This window comes from Hetaerina americana, unplaced genomic scaffold (genome assembly GCF_022747635.1).
Source record: "Hetaerina americana unplaced genomic scaffold, ioHetAmer1.1.p SCAF_121, whole genome shotgun sequence".
In the NCBI taxonomy this organism is placed as follows: Eukaryota; Metazoa; Arthropoda; class Insecta; order Odonata; family Calopterygidae; genus Hetaerina; species Hetaerina americana.
This window is the reverse complement of record NW_027286304.1, coordinates 300001-323451: the sequence shown is the minus strand read 5'-3', so window position 1 is coordinate 323451 and position 23451 is coordinate 300001. Positions and strand designations below refer to the sequence as shown.

Genomic DNA, 23451 nt, shown 5'->3' with positions numbered 1-23451 from the left:
AATCATTTCCTCTGCATACAGGTTGAACAGCAATGGTGATAATGGGCAACCCTGCCTTACACCTCTTCCTAATGCTGCCCATCCAAACTCCCCTTTCCCCACTCGCACCCGAGCAGTCTGAGACATGTACAGGTTGCAGATTAGCCTCCTTTCCCTCCAATCTATTCCTATTTTTTGCAATATACTCATTAGTTTTTCCCAATTCACTCTGTCAAATGCTTCTTCAAAATCTACGAAACAGGCAAATACCTCCTGGATGTTCTCTATATTCCTCTCAATTAATAATCTCATGACTGCAATGGCATCACGCGTACCTCTCCCCTTCCTAAACCCAAACTGATCATCCCCTAAGTAATCATTTGCCCTACTCTCTATCCTTTTGTTCATGATCCTGAGAACAACTTTAGCTGCGTGGGATATCAAACTTATCGTCCTGCAGTCCTCACATGATGTAGCCTTTATCAGTTTCGGAATAGGAACTAAAACTGATCTCACAAAGTCTTCCGGCTAGATTCCTTCCTCATAAATACTACGGATCAGCCCATATAACCTCTTCCTCCCACATTTTCCTAAGCATTTTTAAAGTTCCGCGGGAATGTTATCCACCCCCACGGCCTTATTTAGTTTCGTCTCCCTTAATGCCCTTTCTATCTCATTGTCTAGTATGCCTGGATCTAAGCTATCTTCCTCTACGTCATGTTCCTTTTTTATGTCTAACTTTGTTGGTCTAAGCTCTTTACTATACAGTTCTTCTATATATTCCTTCCATCTCTCTTGGATCTTTCCTGCGTCAACTATTACCTTACCCGCCCTATCTCTAACTGTTAGCAAAGATTTCCCTTTCTTACTTCCCAATAAAGATTTAACTTTGCTGTACAGTGCACCGATTTCACCCTTCCTCTTTGCAGACTTTCCATATTCTCGCACTGCGTCTTCCACCATGCTTCTTTTGCTTTATTTGTTGCCCACCTCAATTTATTGTTTAATTCTTTGTACTTCATTTTGCTTAACTCTGTATTTACATTCTTCCATTTTTTCTGCTCATCCATCTTTGTAATCATCTCATCCGTGATCCATGGTTTCCTAATCCTTTTAGCATTAAAGTTCCGCTGGAATGTTGTCAACCCCCATGACTTATTTAGTTTCATCTCCCTTAAAGCCCTTTCTAACTCATCGTCAAAGAGTATTCCTGGGCCACTAAGCTCTCTATCATTTTGTTAATGACTGATAAGATTAACCGTATTAATTAATATTTCCTTAAGCTGTGAAGGGTATAAAATTTGCTTCGCCTGCAGGTTGGTCGCTTTGATGGGTTCCCCCGATGTGTTTGTTGTAACTGCCTTGATAAGCTGACGGACTTCAAGCTGTTCAAAGACCAATGCATGGAGTCTCGTCTCTCCTTCGAGCAAGTGATGGCCTTCCCAAAGAAACAGGCGCCATCAGGAGGGCATCAGGATGTGCACCAGGTCTCATTGGTAAGCGCCAAGCGCGGGAAGGATGGCTCGGACGAGGGAAGGTCGGAAGAAGTGCAAGGGTAGGCTGAAAATTAATGCACACACGTCTGTAGACCACAAACAAAAGGACCTTCAGAAGGGGGAAGAGAGGGGAAAGTTACTTCCATATGCTAATTAGTGGCAGGTGGAAGTAACATTCTCCTTAAAGTAGAATTATTTAAGAGTTGTTTACATGGAGTTGGCTGAAAACAAATGCGCACTTGCTTGGAGACCACAAACAAAATGAACTTCAGAATCACTCCTGGTCTGGGCATGTGGAAGTAACATTCCCCCACACGCATGTGGAAGTGTGAGGCCATTTCATTCATCCAGTAAATTTTGAGAAGGGAAGTACAAGGGAGCTTCAGTAAGTACCCGTGTTAGAAATAAAGAAACCATTTTTTCAAAAACATTTTTTTTATCTGTCAACATAGTTCCCCTTTTAGAAAGATACACTTCTCCCAACGTTCCGGCCATTTATTTATCCCCTCCAAAAAAATAGGATTTGTCAAACTCTCTCCAAAATACGACTGTCTCTCGGCGATAACTTCCGAGTTTGAGCTGAATTTTTTCTCCGCGAGCCATTTCTTCATGTTAGGGAATAAGAAAAAGTCGCAGGCAGCCAGATCGGGAGAATACGGGGGGGGTGCGGCAGCAATTCATAACGTAGTTTATTCAGTTTAGTGGTGACAACTCCGGGATCAGCTTGTTGTCCACCGTGAGCAATCCCAGCAGTCATCGGGCTGACAATTTTCTCATTTTGCCAACTTATCATGTAATAAAATATTAATTGCTGTTCCGGTTGACACATCTCCCACGGCCTCTGCTACTTCGCGCACTTTCGTTCGTCGACCAGCGAGAATCATGGAGTGGACTTTTTAAATGATTTCCTCGGTATAACCACGTCTGCCGTCTGGCGTCCTGGTCGCTCCTCATTAAAAACAGATGTTCTCCCACGTTTAAATTCATTGAACTAAAAGGTGGGCGTTGAATTCATATGGAGACATGTTCTAGTCTGTGCTAAGTTTTTAAATACATCATCATATAGATATAAGTTATATCTAAAATTTCAACAAGTATCAAAACTCGGCTGTTTTAATTTACTTTCAGTTCGACTGATATATAAGGGATGAGAATCGATATTAATAAAACAAAGGTAATGCGATTTTCCAGGAAGAAAAAGGCTTCAGCGAAACATTGAAATAGGAGGGCAATTAAACTAGAGCAGGTAGAACAGTTTCGACGTATCTCTGGAAGTGTTATTTGGACCAAAGATAGTTTAAAAAGTTAGTAGTAGGGACGTAAGGAGAAGAATTGCGTCATATTAGGCAAAGAGGCTTTCACAGACAAGGAGGAGAAGGAGGGAGTTTAGATGAGAGGGACGTTGGGAACAAGGATGTTAATAAGAAAAGACTCGTTAAGAAACTTTGATATGTCAAGCGTAGTTATGTGTGTGGCTATGGAAACGTGAAACGTTCATTGAAGCAGGAGGATAGACGTAGTAAACTAGAGGCTCATCAATTGACGTATATATATATATATATATATATATATATATATGTGTGTGTGTGTGTGTATATATGTATATACATATGTATATATATGTATGTATATATATGTATATATATATATATATGTGTGTGTATATATATATATATATATATATATATATATATATATATATATATATAGATCCAGAAGCACTCCTGGTCTGGTGGCATGTGGAAGTAACATTCCCCCTTAAACACGCATGCTTAGGTTTGAGGTCGTTACATTCACATCAAGTGTAGTATTTTGAGAAGCGGATGAAGTATAGAGACATGTTCTAGTACTACAAACAAAATGACCTTCAGAAGCAATCCTGGTCTGGTGGCAAGTGGAAGTAGCATTCCCCCAACTCAACACGCATGCTTAGGTTTGAGTTGATTACATTATTCATATCCAGTGTTGTATTTTAAGAAGCAGCGGATGAAGTATTTGAGACGTGTTCTAGTGTTGTGTGCTATATATATCAACAATGCGAGTTTAAACAGCGTGACTATTAAAAAGTGACTCCTACTGAGATTATAAACGTCGTTTAAAGTCTGTTTATTATGTAGTGACGATGCTATTCATAGGTCTAATCTGTCAATCCGATGGGTAGTAAAATTTCGTGGTTACGACCCTGAGAAAAGCCAAAATTGTTGATGAAACACAAAGCAGATGTCCAATCAGTAATACTGACGATAAACATCGCAAACTCGTCGGAAGATTTGATTCAAAATAACAGTCGAATTACTCAAAAAAGCATACCTCGGCAAGTTAAAACAGCGTGCTGTTATCAAATTTTTGCCTTCACCTCTTAGTCCGCGGTGTAATCTTTAACCTATGGGGTCTCTCTTGAGTTTATTTATTGATTTTATTTATTTATTTAGTAAAAATTGTGCACATACAGCAGGATTGCCAATTTATAGTGACACGTATAGTGAAAGTATAGTAAGAGTGACACGTTGAGGGAAAAAATTGAAATTCCCAATGCACGAGATTGCAAGGGAATAAGGAGGGTTTTGTTTGTTCTCATCTGTGAGTGCGCGAAGTAGCAGAGGCCGTGGGAGGTGTGTCGACCGGAATGGCAATTAATATTTTATTACATGATAAGTTGACAAAATGAGAAAATTGTCGGCCCGATGGGTACCGTGAAGATTGCTCACGGTAGACAACAAGCTGATCCCGGAGTTGTCGCCAACAAACTGCATGAACCACGGTATGAATTGCTGCCGCACACCCCGTATTCCCCCGATCTGGCTGCCTGAGACCTTTTCTTATTCCCTAAAATGAGGGAAATGGCTTGTGGGAAAAAAATTCAGCTCAAACTCGGAAGTTATCTCCGAGAAAGGGTTGTATTTTGGAGAGAGTTTGTGCGTGGTGGACCCATCATGCACAGATTCATACGGTATCCCAATTGTTGAATAATAAAGCCAACACACGTTCCTTCGATGTTATAAAATGGTTTCCGATACGCTTTTGAGAAGTGATTCGCCTTTGGTCATTTTGAATCAAATCTTCGAGGCGTTTGCGATGTTTATATCGTCAGTGAGTCAGTGTTTGGATGTCCACTGTGTGTTTCATCAACAATTATGGCTTTTCCAGGCTCGTAAACCGTGAAATTTTACTACCCATTAATTTACGGTAGACCTATGAACAGCATGGTCACCATAAACAGCTTTTAAAGGACAATAAATCTCAGTAAGAATCACTTTTTAATAGTCACACAGTTTAACATGCGTAGACTTAGCCCACGGCAGACGTGGTCATACCGAGGAAATCATTCAATGAGTCCACGCCATGATTCTCGCTGATCGACGAACAAAAGTACGCGAAGTAGCAGAGGCCGTGGGAGGTGTGTCGACCAGAACGGCAATCAATATTTTATTACATGAATAGATTCGCAAAATGAGAAAATTGTCGGCCCGATGGGTGCCGCAATTGCTCACGGTGGACAACAAGCTGATCCCGGAGTTGTCGCCGCCAAACTGCATGAACTATGTTATGAATTGCTGCTGGACTCCCCGTATTCACCTGATCTGGCTGCCTGTGACTTTTTCTTATCCCCTAACATGAAGAAATGGCGTGTGGGAAAAAAATTTAGCTCAAATGAGGAAGTTACCGCCGAAAGACAGAGAGGTGTATTTTGGAGAGAGTTTGACAAATCCTATTTTTTGGAGGGGTTAAAAAAATGGCCGGAATGTTGGGAGAAGTGTATCTTTCTAAAAGGGGACTATGTTGAAATATAATTAAAAAGTTTTTGAAAAAATGGTTTCTTCATTCCTAACACAAGTACTTATTGAACCACCCTCGTACTTCCTCTTCTCAAAATACTACACTGGATGAATGTAATTATGTCAAACCTAAGCATGCATGTTAAGGAGGACGTTACTTCCACATGCCTCCAGGGGAATGTTACTTCCACATGCCACCGGGGGGGGATGTTACTTCCACATGCCACCCAGAGTGCTTCTGAAAGTCATTTTGTTTGTGGTCTACAAGTATGAGTTCCCTTCAGCCTACCTTCGTGTTTGTTCTCTAGTCGTTAATGACGTTTGAAGTGTTTCACTTTGGTATTGTTTATTATAATAGCATAGAGTTTACAGTGAACGTGTCCACTTGTGCCTCTCTCTCTCTCTCTCTCTCTCTGTACGTCAGAGAGGTTGGGGACGTTCTGATTAATGATGCTGTGGTCTTTGCTGCCCCTTGTATGACGGCAGGGATGTCCATACCTGACTGATGGGGTCATCCCGCCCGCACGTTTCCCCCACAGGTGTGCTCGAGTTCCATCAAGGCGGAGACTGATGATGAAGCAGAGGTCGTGGAGATCCCCGTCGAAGACGACAGCATTCCCCAGGTCAGCCTAGCGGTGAGTTGGGAGTCTTTGATTCATTGTTTTACGGCTGTCCTTTGACGGACGTGATCATTTACAGTCAAATATGTAAATACTATATGTGATTGTCTATTAAAGATGTATATGTATATATATGTGTATATATACATATATATATATATATATATATATATATATATATATATATATATATATATATATATATACATATATACAAACAGTATCACACACAAAAAACACAGTAATCAACCCGAAGGTCGGTTTAGTAGGTGACGGCAGAGTTCACCCAGTACTAAGCCCTATACGGCGTGTTAATATTCACACATCAGGGTAGGGGGGCCAGTTCCTTTCCCTGTGCCGGTTACGGTTTCCCAGGAAGATCTGGTGCCCGAAAAATCACTTTAGGTTGGGTGGAGCTGCAGGTGCTCAGAGTGCCTTACCCGGGAATCAAACCCGGGACCCTCCGGTCAGCAGTCCAACGCACTGGACTACCGCGACCCACTATATATATGTGTGTTTGTGTAAATATATACATGCATAAAAAATATATACATGGGTCGCGGTAGTCCAGGGGGAAGAGCATTAGACTGCTGACCAGAGGGTCCCGGGTTTGATTCCCAGGCAAACCTCTCTGGGCACCTGCAGCTACACCCAAGCTATGTGATTTTTAACAGGGTACCAGATCTTCCTGGGAAACCATAACTGGCACAGTGCATTAAGGAACTAGCCCCCCTTAATACCCTGATGTGTGAATTTTCTCACGCCGTATAGGGCTTAGTACTGGGTGAACTCTACCATCACCCAGACCAAACCAACCTTCAGGTTGATTACTATGTTTAAAAAATATAAATATATATTAACATATCTTACAAGTGGAACGGTGACGCATAAATATATAAAAACACATGTAGATTTGTAGAATATAGAGACACAAAGAAAGGACACTCAAAATATGTTGTTTTGTCGTTTATAATACACAAAATATGTTGTTTTGTTGTTAAAATACACATATACATATATATGTGTGTATTTTTCTATATATATATATATATAAACATGATATATATATATAAACATTATATATATATATATATATATATATATATATATATATATATATATATATATATATATATATATATATATATATATATATATACATGTGTATGTGTATATATATATATATATATATATTTATCTGTATATTTATGTACATATATGGATATATATGTATTTGTATGTGTCTATATATATATATATATATATGTATACACAAAAACACATCTCTATGTGTGTGTATCTATATATATACAGGGTCACACCCAAAAGTGGTAGGACTGATTTTCTCTTCTGTGAACGGAATGGTAGAGGGGGGTTTGCCTGGCAGGGTAAGGTGGAGAGGGCTCTTAGCAACAGACCGACACCAACCTCAGTCGCCTGCGGGCTGTAGTGTGTGAGGAGACCGTTTTTAGTGAAGCAAGTTTTTTGTCCGCGTCGAAAAACAAAATGAATCTGAATTTAGAGCAACGTTATTCCGTGAAGTTTTGTGCCAAACTCGGGAAGACGGCAACTGAGACCCTCGATATGATCAAGCAGGCTTATGGGGACACTGCCTTAAGCCGTTCCACAGTATTTGAGTGGCACAAGTTGTTTAAAGAGGGTAGGGAGCTCATTAAAGATGACCATTACTCCGGATGGCCATCGACGGCAAGAACCGACACGAATGTGGACAGAGTGAGGACACTGCTGAACACAGACCGACGCTTAACCAGTCCAGAAGAAATTGCGGACCAGTTGGGTCTGTCTGCATCCAACGTCCAACGCATTATTTCACAGGATTTGGCCATGCGCAAGGTGTGCGCCAAGATGGTGCCGAAAATTCTGAGTGTCGACCGACAGCTCCTGGCCAAATACGGCATTGCCACGTTGCCGCACCCGCCCTATTCTCCCGATGTAGCACCACCGGACTTCTTCTTCCACTTCCCCCTGATGAAAAGACAGCTCAAGGGACGACGTTTTGACTTGATAAAGGCCGTTCAAGAGGCTTCGACAAGGGTCATCAACGGCATCCCCAAAGAAAATTTCCAGCGGGCGTACGGGGAATGGGAGCAACATTATACTAAGTGTGTAGCAGCTCAAGGAGCATACTTTGAAGATTATTAAGTCGATGTAAGTATATCGTCAATAAAATTCTTGTTAAAAAATCAGTTCTTTTGGGTGCGACCCTGTATATATATTAATATATTGTACATACATATATGTATGTGTTTGTGTATATATATACATCGATGATATGGAAACACTCACACGAGCAATATAACATTCGGACAGCACAATAGAACACAAATGAAATAGATAACACTTAGAAGGACATTGTAAATAGTTGAAGCTTTTGGCCTTCTCCCCTGCTAATACTTAATCCTCTGTCTTTCTGCTTGACCCCGCAGCTCCAAGCGAGTCTGGTGCCTTCCAAGCCATCGTCTGTGGATGTAGTCACTGTTGAGGAGGATGACAGCGTCGTTTGCCCCGTGAGTCGACAGAACGCTCCTAATTGTAGAGTGCCCCTTGTACAATTCAACATTCAACACTGATGCTGATTTCAGTAAATAGAACGATGAGTACGCACCATGGACTCGAGAGCCGCCATCACGTGACCCTCTACGTATTCAAAGAGGAGAGGGAGTCTACGGCGATGTTCGGATGTCTCTCTAGAATTCGATCCAAATTGAGCAATCATAGAAGGGATTGTGGATATCAAATTTATCTCCTTGGCCTTCTCACTTTTCATCTCTAACGCCAGATAAATAGAAAAATATAATTGTCCCTTCCTTTTTGTCTCTTTCTCTGCTTCCATACGTACTTCATAATGCCTGACGAATCATTAAATGCATTTGTCCATCCCTTCTCTTCTCTTTCTCTGCTTGCCCAAGTACTTCCTCGAAACACCGTCTGTTGAGAGGGTCACACTCTACATACAGGTACAACCGTGTCAAGGTTAATTCAGTTTTAGTTTGTGTGCAAAACATTTGAAACTATTCTTGACCTTGAAATGGGTAATATTGAGTACTGATTAACTGTAACAAAATATTTCAAGGGAATCTATTTGGAGGGGATCGAGATGGTGCGGGGGCTATCGTACTGGCTTCCCACCCAGAGGGCGTGGGTTCAAATCCTGGTGGTGTTGAATATATTTCAGAGGTATCTCGATCCCTACTTGAGATATGCTTTGTGGAGGGCACTTTGAGTGAGTACGCCGTCCGTCGGATGGGACGTTAAGCCGCGGCCCCCTTGGCACCTTTTGTAAAGAGTAGGATAATGCCGACGCCGGGTTTCTCTCCACCCTTCATTCTTTCCTGTCCATCCCCTATGGCGCAAATGACCTTAGCTGTCGGTCGCCTCCCCTCAAAACTACTACTACTATTTTTGGAGGGGTTTAAAAAATGGCCGGAACGTTGGTAGAAGTGTATCTTTCTAAAAAGGGGACTATGTTGAAAAATAATGAAAATATGTGTTTGAAAAAATGGTTTCTTCATTTCTAACACGGGTACTTATTGAGCTCTCTGTTTTATAGTATCCTGGTCACCTTTTAAGACTGAATGATAAAGAGAAGTGTTGTTGCCAGGGTCACGATATCATACGCAAACTAAATGAAGTCTAAAACGGCAAATTTTAAAAATATACCAGGCATAATGAAATTAAGAACACAAAGTAACTTCCCACAGTCCTTTATTAGCGTACAACCGGTTTCAATGCTCAAGCACCATCATCAGGTACCTGACAGTCAAGTTCATCATCAGGTACCTGACTCAAGGACTCCTTCCCACGGACAATACGGGATAGCAACTGCAGGGTTATAGATAGCAAAAATTCCACTTGCCACCCTCAGCGTCTAAAAAATAATTAGTTGTATTTAAATGCATGCTCTTCTGCTAACCTTATGTGTTTTGTTATAATAACCCATTCTTCCCGAATGACCTCATTCGTGTTCTGTTCATCTGTTTTTAAGTTTCCCTTTCAATCCCTCGTCCCTCTCCGCGGGGGGACATTCCTGCTACCTGCAACGTTGGGTCGCATTCCCTGCCTTTTACAGACTCTTTGGGGGGTAGAGTGTTTCGTGGTGCATTTTCATGTGGTAGTGATGTTTCAATTTCTTGCTTGTTGTGTCCTGGCTTGCGTGTTGTGGGATGGCTTTCGTGCTGCATCCTGGGGTGCAGTTTTTAGTTGTTTTGCGGTATATGTGTTTGCATGAGTGTTGGATGAAGGGATTTTTGCATGAGTGTGTGCGCTGCTGTGGGTGTAATTTTCCGTGTTGTTTTTTATGCATGTGGTATTTTTCCTTTTTACGGTTGGTGACCTAACACCCCCCGCCACACGCCCTTGCGGCGGCTTGCGGGGTATTATGTAGATGTAGATGTTACTGACAGTGGTACCTGGTACAAACATCAGGTACCTGACAGTGGAAAGTTACTTTGTATTCTTAATTTCATTAAAATGAATTTCCACCAGGTTGAGCCAGGAACAATTATATACCAGGCATATTCATAAAGTAAAGGGCCGTTTGCTTATATTTAAATATTGGCACTTCAGAGCACAGTTTTACTCCCGCAGGGCCATCTACTGATTCATTGAGAAGCTAGAGCAGCATTTGTTTTGTTTCAGAAGTCTTTTGCTTGTCCGTGCATGTATGCAACAATATCCACAAGACAATCATTCATCCCAACAGCTGTGAAGTGCGTTGTTCTGTCATATGATTCTTGTATTGCAAAAGGATTTTCGGATGCAAATGAAATTCAACGGGAGTTATGGACCCACAGATTATGGACCTACAGTTAGTTATGAGAATGAAGGAAAGGTCAGAGACAATTGTGCTGTGAGTTTCAATGATGGACAAACAAATGTCCATTTAAGAAGAGCAAAGTGGCAAGCTGAGTATTCTGACCGATGAAATTCTTTCGCAAGTGGAACAAAAACAGCGATATGATCGTCAATTGACGATTAATGACCTGGCTGGACAATTTCCTCAACTTGGACGCACTACTGTCTACAATATTGTCACGGAAAACCTTGGATACCACAAATTGTATGCAAGGTGGGTGTACCGAAAATGCTAAACCGACCACCACACAAAGAGGGCAAAGAATGTCCAGTGGACGAGACAGTTTCTGTGCCCCCCCACCGTATATAGTCCTGACCTTTCACCCGGCAAATTCTTCCTCTTCTCCTTGCAATCGGCAAACAGTGGCTCGGATGGACAACGTGTCGAAACCAAAGAGGAACTCAAGAACGGCATTAATGTCAATAGGTTCAACTCTCGGGTGGCAAGCTTCTATGCTCAGAGGGGTTATAAGAAGCTGGTGCCGTGGTAAGAAAAATGCTTAGAAGTGAACGGCAATATTATGTATAAGAAATGAATTAGGTTTGCAGAGCTAACTAAAAGTGCAGCAGCCAATGAAATGTGTTTCATATGAGTATATTTATTCCTGTGACAAAAAGGCCCTTTCTTTATGAATACATGCCTGGTATTACTTCTATGGGATGTTGAGAACTTACCTACAGCATTGAGACAGAAGCCTCTCTTGTTTCAAAAGATCCTGGAGGACAGGGATTATTACCAAGAGAGCAGCCTTCCTGAAATGAAAGAGTTAGGCAACATTTGAAATATTCAATACTACAAAACTCTTAAATAAAATCCATATTTCATGGTTTGTATGAAAAGTTTCAGGAAAGGATTCCAGAAATATTAAGAGTAGATTAATTTTGATAGATATTCTTATGGAATTATATATGTATATATATATATATATATCTCTCTCATTTCTAAATTTTCTTCAAACTACAAGGGTAGGGATGTCCAAAGTTAATGCAAACATGCTTTTAGACCACACATACATACAAAAAATATCGCAATATATGACGAACAGCCACGCAAAATTCTTAAAGTTTCAAAATCATACATTTATTTTTCAATATAGTCATCCTATTAAGGCTAGCAAACATTTCTCCCAACGTGTTACAAGGTTATTCATTCCATCACTCCACATGGCCTACCCCTCCCCATAGACCATGTGGAGTGATGGAATAACCTAAACTCGGGTGATGATGTTTGGAAACCGAAGAGGAACTCAAGAACAGCATTAATGTCAACTGGTTCAACTCTCTCAGGCAGCGAGCTTCTATGCTCAAGAGGGGTTATAAGAAGCAGTGGGTGCAGCGGTACGAAAAATGCTTAGAAGTGAACGGCGATTGTGTAGAGAAGTGAATTAGGCTTGTAAGCTAACTAAAAGTGCAGCCAATAATACCTGTTTCATACGAGTATATTTTTTCCTGTGACCAAATGGCCCTTCCTTTATGAACATGCCTTGTATATAAACAAAAGGGATAGGAACACAAATAAAAGATGAACAAGCATAAACATATAATAATTGTAGTTATAAACAGAAAGGATATGCAATTACCTTTTGTTGAAAGCAGCAGGGAGGATTTTGTTGCCTGTTCCGTTGACTGTTCTTTCTCTAACTCTGGAGTCTTGCTACTCTGATTAATGAGATCATGTTGTCTTCTGATAGCCACTGAACTTGTGTCTGACTCCTGGAATGCAGGTGTATATCCATTTAAAACAATCATATATATGATGGTAGACTCGACTTTTTAGTAATTTTTACTGAGATGATTACAGAGATATCAGGATTAAATTTATTTCCCATATGAATTGTCCCTTATATACATAATGTCGAAGATTACAGCCACTAATATAAATTAGTTTAGCCTCCGGAAGCCATAGTTTGAAGTAATATTACTAAATATATTGCTCATGAATGAAACTCATATTTATATCATCACTTTAAATAGAAAATTATTCATGAAGAAATGAACATGTCAAAAGTGTCAGCATGCTTAGTTCCAAGACTTCTGATTCCTTTTCAGAATCAAACATGTCGCAAACTGCAATATCATGACTCAGTTAAAAAGATATAACCTTAAAATAGTGCAACATCTGGTTCAACAAATGCAGACTATTTTTCACCAGCAAACATGGCGCAAAATGCAATATGAAACCACATGGGTAAAATAGCTGCTGCCTTTGAATTTTGGCCACATCCACATTAGTTGAACAATTGCACCCAAATACTCTTTTTTACTTCCTTAACTCAAAAAAATGATGCCATTCAACATTTTGGACAACAATTTTTGACCAAATCTGCTTAGTTCTACATCTATGAACATGCCTCGTAGAATAGCCAACGGTTGGGTTTGAATTGGTCTCCTCTGGACCGATTCCGAAGGTTGCTACTGTGGTACCAGAGGATATCAATGCCTTTTGAATATCACTTAAATCTTATCATCTCACAAGTGCACCATCTCATGAACTGTTCTACATCCAAGCACAGTGGGAACTGAATGAAAGCGAATGATTTTTGTGCATGATCAAGCTTTAGTTTGTCCGTTAGTTAGGGGTTGTACAATATAGTTATGAGCACTTTAGGAAATTTGTGCGTTTGGTATCGAATAAGAATAAATTTAAAGCAAAGGCTATGCTATTGTCATGATCAGATTAAAGCGAAGTTAAATATTAAATGGGGGGGGATATTAGACGGTTATTTTAATCAGGGTAGCTGATGACCAAACTATAGTTTGTCAGTCAGCTGATAAATGGTTTTCAAATATTGCTTGGTGAATTGGGAATTCATTGCAATAGGTATGGAATGAGAATCATTGTTAATAAGAGAAAGGTGATGTGGTTTTCCAGAAGGAAAAAGGCTAAGCTAAACATTAAAATAGGAGGGCAAACACTATTGGAGCAGTTTATGTATCTCGGAAGTGTTATTTGGACCAAGACGGTATCAAAGTAGTATGGAGGTAAGGTAAAAAATTGCGCTAGGCAAAGAGGCTTTCACACAAAGAGGAGGGAGTTGATGACGGGGACGTTGAGTAAGGCTATAAGGAAAAGACTCTTAAGAAAACTTTGATATAGAGCTATGTGTGGCTATGGAAACGTGGTCATTGAAGCAGGAGGATAGACGTAGACTGGAGGCTATTGTAGATATGTGGGTGTGGAGAAGAATGGAGAAGGTGAAATGGACAGAGAAGACTTACTCCAATGGCTGCCAAGTCCAAACTAACCTTTAAATCAGTCCAAAATTTGTTTCACCATCATTTTATAGATGGCAGCACACTATAATAACATAAACTACCCTCAGGAATGCTCTTTGTTGTGAAACATGGGAACTTATTGAACTGCCCTCATATTATGTTGTTTGATGTGGGATGTTGAAGATCTTGATAGATGGAAGGAAAAATGGGAAGGGAAGTAGGTATAGGATAGGTTGGGATATTGGATAGAATGAAGGAAGGAAGTACACAGAGATGAAGAAGGGCTTGTGGAGTAGGATGTTGGGTTGTATTTTGTTATGAGGGAAAGACAAGGGAAACCTGCTTGATTGTATCCAAAACCCTCTTTAACCAGTAGATTACCTACAACAATAATGTGTATTGCTCTTTCTGTTTGTTAAATATCATGTTTGTAGGTTTTGGTCCATTTCCTTGACACCCCCTGCCTTGCGTTGTATTGCGCGGATGGGCCTCTGGAGAGATCATTTGTCTAAAATCATGTATGTGGGCATTGGTTCATTTCTTTGACACCCCCTGCCAATTATCCTCCCCCTGCCTTGCGTTGTATTGCGCGGATGGGCCTCTGGAGAGGTTGTCATTTGCTAAAGTCATGTATGTGGGCATTGGTTCATTTCCTTGTCACCCCCTGCCAATTTTTCTCCCCCTGCCTTGGGTTGTATTGCGTGGATGGGCCTCCGGAGAGGTCATGCTTGACGTGCACAGGTTTTGGTCAGAGTCACTCACTTTCCTCTTTATTTTCTCCTGATCCATTGCGTCGAAAGGAGTCGAACGTTCAGTTGGGGTCATTCCACAAGGAACAGAGGATGCGCAACAGTAAGGGTCGCTTCACGAGGGGAACTCCAGCGGGGAGAGCAGAGGCAAGAGAGAAGAGCGCAAGGAAAGTGGAGGTATGTTTTGTCATTTTTATTTGCATGCATGTTCATGTAATTTGGGAGATGTGCTATTGTTTGGGCTGTGCATATGTATACATATATATATATATGTGTGTGTGTGTGTGTGTGTGTGTGTGTATGTGTGTATATATATATATATATATATATATATATATATATATATATATATATATATATATATATATATATACACACACACACACACACACACACACACACATATATATATATATATATATATATATATATATATATATATATATATATATATATATATATATATATATATATATATATATATATATATATACGTATGTGTATATATATACATGTATACATATGTGTATATATGTGTGTGTGTGCATGTGTGTATATATATGTATATATTTATGTATATATATACATACATATATGTATATATATATATATATATATATATATATATATATATATATATATATCACGATTGTACGGAAAAACTCACACGAGCGGCACAATAATGGGCTGACACAATATAACACAAATAGAAAAGAATAGACACATTTAAAAGAACACTCACACGTTAAATTGTTCGAGCTTTCGGCCCTCTCAAAGGCCTTCTTGAAGAGAGAGATATATATATATATATAAACACAGTAATCAACCCTAAGGTCTGTTTGGTGTGGGTGTTAGAGTTCACCCAGTACTAAGCCCTATACGGCATGTGAAAATTCACACATAAGGGTATTAAGGGGGGCCAGTTCCTTTCCCTGTGCCGGTTATGGTTTCCCAGGAAGATCTGGTACCCGAAAAATCACTTTAGCTTGGGTGCAGCTGCAAGTGCCCAGATTGCCTTACCCGGGAATTGAACCCGGGACCCTCCGGTCAGCAGTCCAACGCTCTACCCACTGGACTACCATATATATGTTGGGTCATGGTAGTCCAGTGGGTAGAGCGTTGGACTGCTGACCGGAGGGTCCCGGGTATGTGTGTGTATGTGTATATATATATATATATGTATATATATATATATATATAATTATTTGTATATATATGCATATATATAGGAAGGGGAGAGGAATATGTATACTACCTTGATCAAAAAGTTCCCGGAATAACCACCGTGTGGCACTCCCATCGTTCCGATTTGAGTTCTGTTTTTTTTGTTAAATTGGTACATCTGTTGTTGATATTCCCTTTAAATCTTAGTGTCATAACTTGACATTTGCAAAAGTTACGGTCGGTTTTCGGTATGTCCATCAGTGCTTCCTGCGATTTTTCCATTACTTCCTCTCGGCTGCTAAAACGCGTTCCCCGTAATGGTTTTTTAACTCGATTGAACAGAAAGAAGTCACAGGGAGCCAAATCAGGTGAATTCGGTGGCTGTTGGATGGTATTTGTTGCATTTTTCGTCAAAAAATTACGAATAATGATAGCACTGTGCGACAATGGTGCAAAATCCACGAGTTTTCTGCCCACATTTCTGGTCTCTTTCGGCGAATTGCTTCACGCAAACGTCTCATAACGCCCAAATAATACTCTTTGTTTACTGTCTGGCCTTCTGGCAAAAATTCATGATGCACTACACCGTTGTAATCCATGAAAACCGTCAGCATTGCCTTCTTTTTTGACTGAAAACGACGTGGTTTTTTTGGTCTCGGCTCATTTGGTGGACGCCATTCACTTGCCTGATGTCTGGATTGCGTGTCGTACTCATAAACCCACGTCTCGTCTCCAGTAATGATCCTTTTGATGAATGTGGGATCGGATTCAGCCTCGCAAATCATGTCTTTTGCGACGTCAACACGGTCTCTTTTTTGCATGAAATTGAGGTACTTTGCTGCTACACGACGGAAACCCAAATCATTAACCACAATGTCTTGGGCGGATCCATAGGCAATGTTCAAGTCCTCCGCTATTTCTCTGATGGTTAATTTGCGGTTATTGACCAACATTTCTTTTACTTTATCAATTTTTTCACCGACTTTCGATGTCGATGGTCTGCCACTGCGTTCATCATCTTCGATTGACTCACGACCACTTCTGAACCGCTCGTGCCACTGGTAAACGACCGTTTTTTTTAGAGAATCGTTGGCGAAACACTTTTCCAACATTTCCAACGTCCGTGCGCCACTAAATCCGTTTTTTACGCAAAATTTAATACAAGTTCGTTGTTGCAAATTTAAATCCATTTCTGCAATTGTAAAAAATCGCCAACACACACAGAGATAGATGTACTCTTGGCTACGTAACTTTTGCAAATGTCAAGTTATGACACTAAGATTTAAAGGGAATATCAACAACAGATGTACCAACTTAACAAAAAAAACAGAACTCGAATCGGAACGATGGGAGCGCCACACGGTGGTTATTCCGGGAACTTTTTGATCAAGGTAGTATAAACACAGATGTAGATTTTTAAACCATAGAGACACAAAGAAAGGACAGTCACAATATGTTGTTTCGAAGGCTCAGCCGTCACCTTCAAATTCTGAAGATATATCATAGAAATATATATATATATATACATATATATATATATACGTATATTATATATATATACATATATATATATATATACACATGCATATATGTTCATAATACGTGGGTCGCGGTAGTCCAGTAGGTAGAGTGTTGGACTGTTGACCAGAGGGTCCTGGGTTCGTTTCCCGGGCAAGGCACTCTGGGCACCTTCCGCTCCACCCAAGCCAAAGTGGTTTTTTGGATACTACCAGATCTTCCTGGGAAACCATAACTGGCCCAGGGAAAGGAACTGGCCCCTTAATACCCTGGTATCTGAATTTCGCACAGTGTCAGGCTTAGTACTGGGTGAACTCTACCATCACCCATACCAAACCAACCTTCTCATGGGTTGATTATTGTGTTTATTGTTTTATATTATATATATATATATATATATATATATATATATATATAACACTTAGCACTAGTGGACACAGACAAAAACACAGAAACACACAAAAAAGAGACTCACTCTCTGTGTCCACTAGTGCTAAGTGTTATACATTATTATTCATGTCCATGAGACTTTCAAAAAGTGTTATATATATATATATATATATTTATATTTATTTTTTTATTTATATATATATATTTATTTATATATATATTTATATATATATATATACATATATACATACATACAATAACGGGAACCTCTACCATCACCCATACCAAACCAACCTTCGGGTTGATTACTACTGTGTTTATGGTTTATATAATATTTCCTCATATTATATATTCATACATATATATTCTTATTATACTTATACATACATATACTCATACATATATATTCATATTATATATGGTATATAATATGACATATTCCATGTTAACGTGAAGTACTGTGTTAGAATGAAGAAGTACTAAGTATTAGAATAAATGAAGCATAGATGAAAGAATTTTGTTTCTTCTTTTCCTCGTGGATTTATGAGTTAAAATAACTGTTACAGTGGCAGATCTATGTAAAATACAGAATGCAATTAGGAAGATATGCTTCGAGACTGATTTATTTTAGCAACACTCTTCTTTTGATTCTTGTGTGCAGAGGTCTGTAAATGTTTGCCGCCCGTGTTCCTTTGTTTTATCGGTTTGCGTTGTGTGTTGGATATGTTTACGGTTATCCCCTCGCATTGACCCCACTACCGACGTCTCTCTCTTGGCAAAACGTCTGCAGCCTGTTTTAATTCAGCTTGCAGGTGAAGCGGTGGACAGCACCGTGGAGGAGATAAGCGCCGCAAGCATCGTCAGTAGGGCCAGCCTGACGTTGAAGGAACTGTTGCAGGGATCTCCAAGCATGCCCCGAGACAAGGGAGGTGTGTCCAGAGGAGATCTGCGCAAGGAGGGGATTTCTCCAGTGGAGACTGTGCAAGTCAGGGCTGAGAACTCCTTGCCGATGGACGGTAATCACTCTCATGTTGTCTCTCGTTCAGGAATGTGGTTCAGGAATTCATCCCATCCAACATCCCTATCCTGTTCCTTCCCTTTCCTTATTTGCCTAACTCTCCCCTCTATTACAGTCTTCAACATCCCACCATTGCCGGTCAATACGCCCCTCATCGATTTTTAATCCACCTCCATTGGATTTGTCCCAACAAACCCCTCTCTTTGCCCTTCACAAACGAAAGCTATGCTAACAGTTAGAGATAAGGCCGGTAAGGTAATAGTTGACGCAGGAAAGATCCAAGAGAGATGAAAGGAGTATATAGAAGAACTGTATGGTAAAGAACTCAGACCAACAAAGTTAGACATTGAAAAAGAAAATGACGTAGAGGAAGACAGCTTAGGTCCAGGCATACTAGACAATGAGATAGAAAGGGCATTAAGGGAAATGAAACTAAATAAGGCCGTGGGGGTGGATAACATTCCCGTGGAACTTTTGAAATCCTTAGGAAAATGTGGGAGGAAGAAGCTATATGGGTTGATCCGTAGTATTTATGAGGAGGGAATCTGGCCGGAAGACTTTGTGCGATCAGTTTTAGTTCCTATTCCGAAAAAGGCAAAGGCTACATCATGTGAGGACTACAGGACGATAAGTTTGATATCCCACGCAGCTAAAGTTGTTCTTAGGATCATAAACAAAAGGATAGAGAGTAGGGCAAATGATTACTTAGGCGATGATCAGTTTTGGTTTAGGAAGGGGAGAGGTACGCATGATGCCATTGCAGTAATGAGATAATTAATCGAGAGAGGAATATAGAAGACAACCAGGAGGTATTTCCCTGTTTCGTAGTTTCCAAAAAGGTATTTGATAGATTGAATTGGGAAAAACTAATGAATATATTGTAGAAAATAGAAATAGATTGGAGGGAAAGGAGGCTAATCCGCCACCTGTACATGTCTCAGACTGCTCAGGTGCGTGTGGGAGTCCGGATGGGCAGTGTTAGGAAGAGGTGTAAGGCATGGGGTGTATCCTATTATCACCTGTGCTGTTTAATGTTTTTTGGACGAAATGGCTAAAGAGATGAATTATGGGAAGAACTGGATATAAGAATGAAGTCAGTGGAGAATTCATTGATAAATTCAGTTAGGTTTGCTGATGATCAAGCTTTAGCTTGTCAGTCAGCCGAGGTGCTGCAAGTATTGCTGAGTGAATTGGAAATTCAGTGGGATAGATATGAGATGAGAATCACAGTGACACTTGACTTTGGACAGTGCCTGGTGCACATTCCTCCTCCAAGTTCTCAAGTGCCCTATTTGATTTTCTTCCCGTTGATGGTCACCTGGTGACCGAAATACCGGTATAGGAGTTCTTCGTAATTATTTTTATTGGCCTTAGGATCTTCTTCCTTGAGATTATTTCTTTAACAGCCAATAGCTCCACATCCTCCATTTTGAATAAAACAAAGGTTATGCCATTTTCTAGAAAGAAACAGGCTAAGCTAAACATTAAAATAGGAGGGCTAAAACTAGAAAATCTCGGTAGTGTTATTTGGACCAAAGAGGTTTCAAAGTAGTAGGGACATAAGGAAAAGAATTGCGTCATGTTGGGCAAAGAGGCTTTCACAAGGAGGAGGGAGTTGAGATGAGAGGGACGTTGAGTAAGGATGTTAAGAAAAGACTCGTTAGGAAACTTTGATATGGAGCGTAGTTATGTGTGGCTATGGAAACGTGGTCATTGAAGCAGGAGGATAGACGTAGACTGGAGGTTATTGTAGATATGTGGGTGTGGAGAAAAATGTAGAAGGTGAAATGGACCGAAAGAAGGAAAACAAATGAGGAAGTACTTGGTATGGTGAGAGGCGAAGAGAGGGATTTGTTGGGAGATATTACTAAGGAGGAGGCAGGAAAAGTGGAAGGGGGTATTGACCGGCAGTAGCGGGATGTTGAAGAAGAGTGTAATAGAGGGGAGACTGTCAATGGCAAACGAGGTAAGGGAAGGAACAGGATAGACAGGGATGTCTTGGATAGGGGATGAAGGGAGGGACCTGATGTAGAGTTGGATGTTGTGTTTTGATGGGGGTCACAAATTGTTGAAAAATAATTTTGTCCATCCAAAAACCTACCTTAACCGGTAGATTACCTAATAATATATATATATATATGTTTATATATATATATATATATATATATATATATATATATATATATATATATATATATATATATATATTTATTTATTTATTTATTTATATGTATATATATATATTTTTATATTTATCTATATATGTGTGTGTGTGTGTGTATATATATATATATATATATATATATATATATATATATATATATATATATATGTGGGTCACGGTAGTAATGGGTAACGCATGTCTATATACAACACGGTAGAAACAAAACTCCGAATTATGTAGTAGTCAACACAAAAGGCTGTGATTTCCACTCAAAAATAAAATGGACGAAATCAAATAAAATTAAAACCCCCAAAGTATGTCCGTATCTATTTGAATGAAAGAACTGCAAAGGTAAAACAAAAGAAAATGTCTATCCATGAAATATACACATTAAAAATATGAGAAAAAGTACCATAAAGGGTCCTTTTGTATCGAAAAGACTTTAAAACTTATACAAAAGTAAAGAACTCCCCTGCGTCTATTGCTGATAACATTGAGTTGATATAAATTACAGTTAATGGCAGAACCATTCAGAACCCAGATCCGAAAGACAACGTCTATGGACGCATTCCCCACGGATAGAAAAATAATTTTGTGTGTGGCATCTATGAACACTCCCCATTTCAGGGTCACCGTGGGTGCTTGGGTAAGGACATCAACCCCATTACAGAGGTTAGCTCTTGAACTATTGTATTGTATGGGCGTTTGTACGTTTTTTTGTGTCTTACCAAAGGTAAATACATGTTTCTTGGACAAATTAAATGTGTATTGATGATTGTATGATGGTTTCATGTGCCGATAGGGCCGGCATCATCTGTGGGAAGGGAGAACTTACGTCCGAGGACCGGCACACCCCTGAAAAGGCAACGCACACCTAACTCATCTAAGGACAGCCTTGAGAAGAGACCAAAATTGATGAGAGGCTGCGAGACCCGGTCTCCTGTCGTGCCGGATATCACGCTCTCGAGGGTCAACGTGCCGGACAGTTGCAGCACAGGGGGTCAGGGGACGGACAAGTTGAAGAAGCCAGCCTCACCCACGGTACATACCGTGGTTGATTCCCCAGCTGCACTCCAGCCCAAAGAGGTACATCATACCTCTCTCGAGGATGTGCCGGGCTGGAAGCAGCCGAGACGCATTGCGGCATCGGCACACATGTACACGGAAGGTAGCATTCTCCTCTCAAGTGGGAATGTACCGCAGGGATATGTCGACTGGAGCTGCCTCGGATCGGAACCACCGCGCAAGAAGAAGCAACGCCAGAAGGCAAAGCAGAGTCCTCCTCCCACAAAGGCAAACACTGGGCTGGATGCCTCTGCGCAGGCCCCCAGTGCGCAAGACGGTGTCGGTGCGGTTGAGCCGAAAGGGGCATTCCAGTGCTCGACTTGCGGTGAGTGTGGTACGCAAGATTCGTGTGGGGAAATGTCTAATGATGGAAGGGTTAAGATCCCATTTGCGCTCCTAAACCATGCGCAAAAGTCCCTCCAATGTACCATTGCATATATATGATCCGAGGTTCGAGTCCCGGTCGAGGAAATATTTTTACTCTTGTGATCCGTTCGATTCCGCCTTCCCCACCTCTATTGTGTTCGACCTTTATATGTGTTCCTATCCCTTTTCCTTATATCTGTTTCTGTATATATGAGTATATATATATATATATATATATATAGATATATATATATATATATATATATATATATATATATATATATATATATATATATATATATATATATATATATATATATATACAAAAGTTGTAATTGCTTGTTCCCATGTATATGTCAATGGTTAAGAGTGCAATTGGTTTTGGTTAAAGGTTAAATTGCTCGTTCTATCGGCCGTCGACTCACATTGATCGAATGTTTTGATTGTCCCCTCTTAGGCCGCTGGTTCCAGTCACAAAAACTCTACCTACAGCACAGGAAGACGCACGATACGCAAGAACCGTGTCCGAACGAGTGTCCCCTCTGCAGAAAAGTCTTCGCCACGAGCCAGACTCTGAAACGCCATCAGTTTACGCATTCAGAGCTGCGTCCGTTTGCGTGTAACCTGTGTGACCTTGGCTACAAGCGCATTGATTACCTCAAACGCCACATAGAACTGCATCACAAAGCGCAGTGACACGCAATTGACTGAGCGGACCCTGCCTTTTCTCCGTCAGGTGAGTCTGTGCTCACTTGCTCTTTTGAGTGCGCAAGGAATGCGTTGTCTTTCCCAAGAGACGCAATGCAGGGAAGATTTTTTGAATTATGTTTGTCTGTGCCTCCTTGTTTTGTTTTAATTATGTACCGTGGAATCTCGATCAAGCCGGTATAGGTATATTTGAATGCTTGGGCTGCGGTTTTTAATTTTTATAAAATATCACCCTGTTGCAGGATTTTGGAAAATAATTTATGTATATTTGAATTTTCATCCTAAAATTAAAAAACAAAATTTATTGTATATCTAAATTGCTTATACTATTCTGTAAAAATTTAACT

The 23451-nt window shown here is 40.1% G+C and overlaps 1 protein-coding gene across 4 annotated transcripts in view; it reads left to right on the top strand.

Annotated features, from left to right (window-relative positions):
• Nucleotides 1–23451, top strand: part of LOC139685944 (uncharacterized) — a 29172-nt gene that overhangs the window by 2232 nt on the left and 3489 nt on the right. For 3 of the 4 annotated variants that reach the window (XM_071583079.1, XM_071583080.1, XM_071583081.1), the window contains exons 2-7: nucleotides 1296–1475; nucleotides 5791–5874; nucleotides 14763–14888; nucleotides 18589–18799; nucleotides 21768–22355; nucleotides 22854–23132. In XM_071583079.1, the coding sequence (XP_071439180.1) occupies nucleotides 1296–1475; nucleotides 5791–5874; nucleotides 14763–14888; nucleotides 18589–18799; nucleotides 21768–22355; nucleotides 22854–23092 (1428 nt within the window). In that variant the 3' untranslated portion in view covers nucleotides 23093–23132. The remainder of the gene's footprint in view (nucleotides 1–1295; nucleotides 1476–5790; nucleotides 5875–14762; nucleotides 14889–18588; nucleotides 18800–21767; nucleotides 22356–22853; nucleotides 23133–23451) is intronic. The other variant, XM_071583082.1, reaches the window with a different exon arrangement.